At 41.7% G+C, this 3954-nt stretch overlaps 1 protein-coding gene across 1 annotated transcript; it reads left to right on the forward strand.

Moving 5' to 3' along the window:
• The first annotated feature begins 2773 nt into the window (after positions 1-2773).
• On the forward strand, positions 2774-3641 carry LOC120858329 (40S ribosomal protein S3a-like). The gene has a single exon (XM_040234362.1). It carries the CDS (start codon positions 2802-2804, stop codon positions 3594-3596), a length of 795 nt encoding a protein of 264 aa, XP_040090296.1. The 5' UTR covers positions 2774-2801; the 3' UTR covers positions 3597-3641.
• Positions 3642-3954: the final 313 nt, after the last annotated feature.

Consider the following 3954-nt stretch of genomic DNA (forward strand, 5'->3'; position numbering starts at 1 on the left):
CTGCACTATTGTGTTGTCCTCTGCCATCCATCAGCATGAGTCAGCCACAGGTTTATATATATATGTGTATCCCCTCCCTCCTGCACCCCCCTGCCATCTCCCACTCCACCCCAACCCTCTAAGTTGTCAGGAGCACTGGGTTGAGCTCCCGGTGTCAGACAGCAAATTCCCATTGGCTATCTATTTTATCTGTTCTAATGTATATGTGTGTGTCAGTAGCTCAGTTGTGTCCAACGCTTTATGAGCCCATGGACGGTAGTTCACCAGCATCTTCTGCCTATGGAATTCTCCAAGCAAGAATACTGAAGTGGGTAGCCATTCCTTTGTCCAGGGCGTCTTCCCAAGCCAAGGAATGAACCCAGGTCTCCTGTGGTAATGTATATCTTTCCATGCTATTCTCTTAATTCATCCCACCCTCTCCTTCCCCCACTGTGTCAGTTGAATCAGTTTTAAAGGAAAACAAGTGGAAGCTGGGGGTGGCGTGAGGGGGGTGGGAGGCAGAGTCTTCCTGGGACATTTTGCAGAAAGCACCAGTTGATAGGTAGGGTTCCAAGCTCCTGGAAAAGCCAAATCTTGCAACCAGCCCAGGCCCTTAACTGTGGCCTGAGACATGCCTCTCCCACCCTCCAAATGCGCCTCTCTGCTTGGTGTGCTGTGATAATTATGCACTCACCTGTTGGGTTGTACTTTTCATAGATGTGATCCTCTCTAGATAAAATGAACCACTGAACGGAATGTTGGGAGGTTCACGTTTTTCACTGTGTGTTGAGCGCTTCATACGTGCCAGGCGTTCTAAGCACTTTTCGTGTCTTTAACTCATGTATCATTGCAGCCCTGTAGGTGTGTGCATTACTGTCCCCATTTAACAGTTGAGGAAACCGTCAGAGAGGTTGAATGGCTTGTCCAAACCAAGACTCAAATTGGGAAGCCAGATTTTGGAGGACAGTGGTTTCGTTTCTGCCTCAGATAGGAATCTAGTTAAATCACCCTGAGAAGATGGAGATCCTTTTTGAAAAAAGGTCATCTAGATACACAGCTCTCAACTCATCTTTGCTAGCATGGCTCTTGTGTGATTACAGTGTTTGTCTTTGGATATGACCAAGAGATGGAGTCATTTTTGGTTCCTAGGTTTTTGGCCTGGGAGACTGGGTGATGGTGGTGAGAAGTATCAGGGACTTAAGGAATTCACTTGCATGGTTTTTACCTCTGGACCAGGAGTCTTGAGTTGAATACAATGTGATATAATATGGTTCCAAATCAGAGGGGTCAGGAAGGAAGCAAGATAAGAACAGTAACCCTGTTCCTGCCTGCCCAGGTCCCATGCTTCCCTGGACAACCGCCTCCCCATCTGTGGTTACCTGTCAGAATGTCAGCTGAGGTTCCTGTCTGTTTTGTTTATTCCTGTTTTCCCAGTACTTGGCACATTAATGGTACTCAGTATCTATTGAATGGATAACTAAAGGGTGAATAAATCTCACATGGCTAACCAGTTTAGCTTTCTAGATAGCTGCATGGGAGTTTATATCCTGTTGTATATCCTGTGGAAATGGCAATGACAGGAAGATACAAATGCTGTGATGCTGGTTTAGAAGAAAGCTGTTAGAACTAACTGCATTATTGCTCTGTTTACTGAAATAAAAATGCCCAATGTGAGAGCTGTGGGTTTCATTTGGGGACTTCCAGGGAACTGTACCTGAGGAGACCACCTCTCAGATAGCTCTGAGGAACTGCTTAGTACATATGTGGGTGGTCACTATAAATGTGATTTTGGTGAAGGGCTACGTAAAGCACATATCTTGTTACAAGGTTGTTGATAGTAGGAGGGACAGACATCTTAGTTTATGGTTTTAGTACTTTTCTAAGTATGGGAAGGTGAAAGAATCCAGGTTTATAAAAAGTTTCTCCTGAAAATACCTAACTATTTAAAGGTCTATTCTTTCAGTTTTCCCAGAGCACAGAGTGCTTCATTGCTGATCTCTGCCCTGAACTCCTTTCAGGGTGTGTTAAAGGTCAGCCACTGCAGTGGCTAGTGACTTAATCCTTGTAGAGCTGATGGCGGGTAACAGTCTTTAGTTGGCAATGCTGATGGAAGACTTTTTTTTTTAAATAAGCACTACCAAAATATTGATAGGCTTTCAGTCAGCTCAGTAACTCAGTTGTGTCTGACTCTTTACACTTGTTCTGAATCTTAGATAAGAATTATCTGCATCTAATAGGAAATGGATTGATTGGTTAGACTGTGAAATAAGGTAAAGAATTTTACATTTTATTTATTGCTACAGTTGTAGAACTTGCTGGAACCTCTCAGGAAATTTTTAGATGATTGTATGATTATAAGAAGAAATAATATTTGTTAGGCTTTACCTATATTCCAGAGTCTGTTCTAAGTGCTTTATGTGTATTAACATTTATTCCTCACAACAACCTCATGAAATAGGTACTATTATTATTCCCATTTTACAGATAAAGAAACTGAGGTATTGAAAGATTGTCCAAGATTACACAGAAACTAAATGATAGGTCCAAATTGAAATCTGGATAGGTTAGCTCAGAGTCTGTTTCTTAATTCTTGTGCTCTAGTGTCTTTGATATCCAAAGTACTCTGAAAAATCTTGTTAAGCAAAGGAGAACCGATTTCTTTGAGAAAAAGGAAAAAAAAAACCACAAAACTTCTCTGCCACTCATATTATTCCCCCTGTCTGAAATGCTCCCCTCTATAGTCTGACTCTTCTAGAAAATATCTAAATATCTAGGAAATATTAAAAAAATTTTTTCAGCCTTTTGGCTCTCTGAGCGGCACCATGGCGGTTGGCAAGAACAAGCGCCTTACGAAAGGAGGCAAAAAGGGAGCCAAGAAGAAAGTGGTTGACCCATTTTCTAAAAAAGATTGGTATGATGTGAAAGCACCAGCTATGTTCAATATAAGGAATATTGGGGAAACATTGGTCACGAGAACTCAAGGAACCAAAATCGCATCTGATGGCCTCAAAGGTCGTGTTTTTGAAGTGAGTCTTGCTGATCTGCAGAATGATGAAGTAGCATTTAGAAAATTCAAGCTAATTACTGAGGATGTTCAGGGCAAAAACTGCCTGACTAACTTTCATGGTATGGATCTTACCCGTGACAAAATGTGCTCCATGGTCAAAAAATGGCAGACCATGATTGAAGCTCACGTTGACATCAAGACTACTGATGGTTACTTGCTTCGTCTGTTCTGTGTGGGTTTTACTAAAAAGTGCAACAATCAGATTCGGAAGACCTCTTATGCCCAGCACCAGCAGGTGCACCAGATCCGCAAGAAGATGATGGAAATCATGACCCGAGAGGTACAGACAAATTACTTGAAAGAGGTGGTCAATAAATTGATTCCAGATAGCATTGGAAAAGACATAGAAAAGGCTTGCCAATCTATTTATCCGCTCCATGATGTCTTCGTTAGAAAAGTGAAAATGCTGAAGAAGCCCAAATTTGAATTGGGAAAACTCATGGAGCTACATGGTGAAGGTAGTAGTTCTGGAAAAGCTACTGGGGATGAGACAGGTGCTAAAGTTGAACGAGCTGATGGATATGATCCACCAGTCCAAGAATCGGTTTAAAATGCAGACTCTTAATGGTGACAAATAAAAGATCTTATTTGTGGTTAAAAAAAAAAAATTGTTTTTCAACTCAGTCAGGATAAAAGCTGGTGTGCTGTGAGGCAATTTCAGCCTTTTTTCTTATTTGATTTCATAGTTTTTCCACCGTGACACCATACTTCTTATAAACTTTATTTTAAAATTAGCATTCAAATCAAAAGAAAACTTGTAACAGTCTAGTTTGACTAACACCAACTTAGTTTCAGTAGTATGCGCTCCATGTCTGCTCCTCCTTTCTATTGTCCTTGCCAGGACGGGCTTCCCTGGTGGCTCAGACGGTAAAGAACCTGCCTGCAGTGCAGGAGACCCAGGTTCAGCC

Source organism: Oryx dammah, unplaced genomic scaffold (assembly GCF_014754425.2).
Source record: "Oryx dammah isolate SB20612 unplaced genomic scaffold, SCBI_Odam_1.1 HiC_scaffold_29, whole genome shotgun sequence".
Lineage (NCBI taxonomy): Eukaryota > Metazoa > Chordata > Mammalia > Artiodactyla > Bovidae > Oryx > Oryx dammah.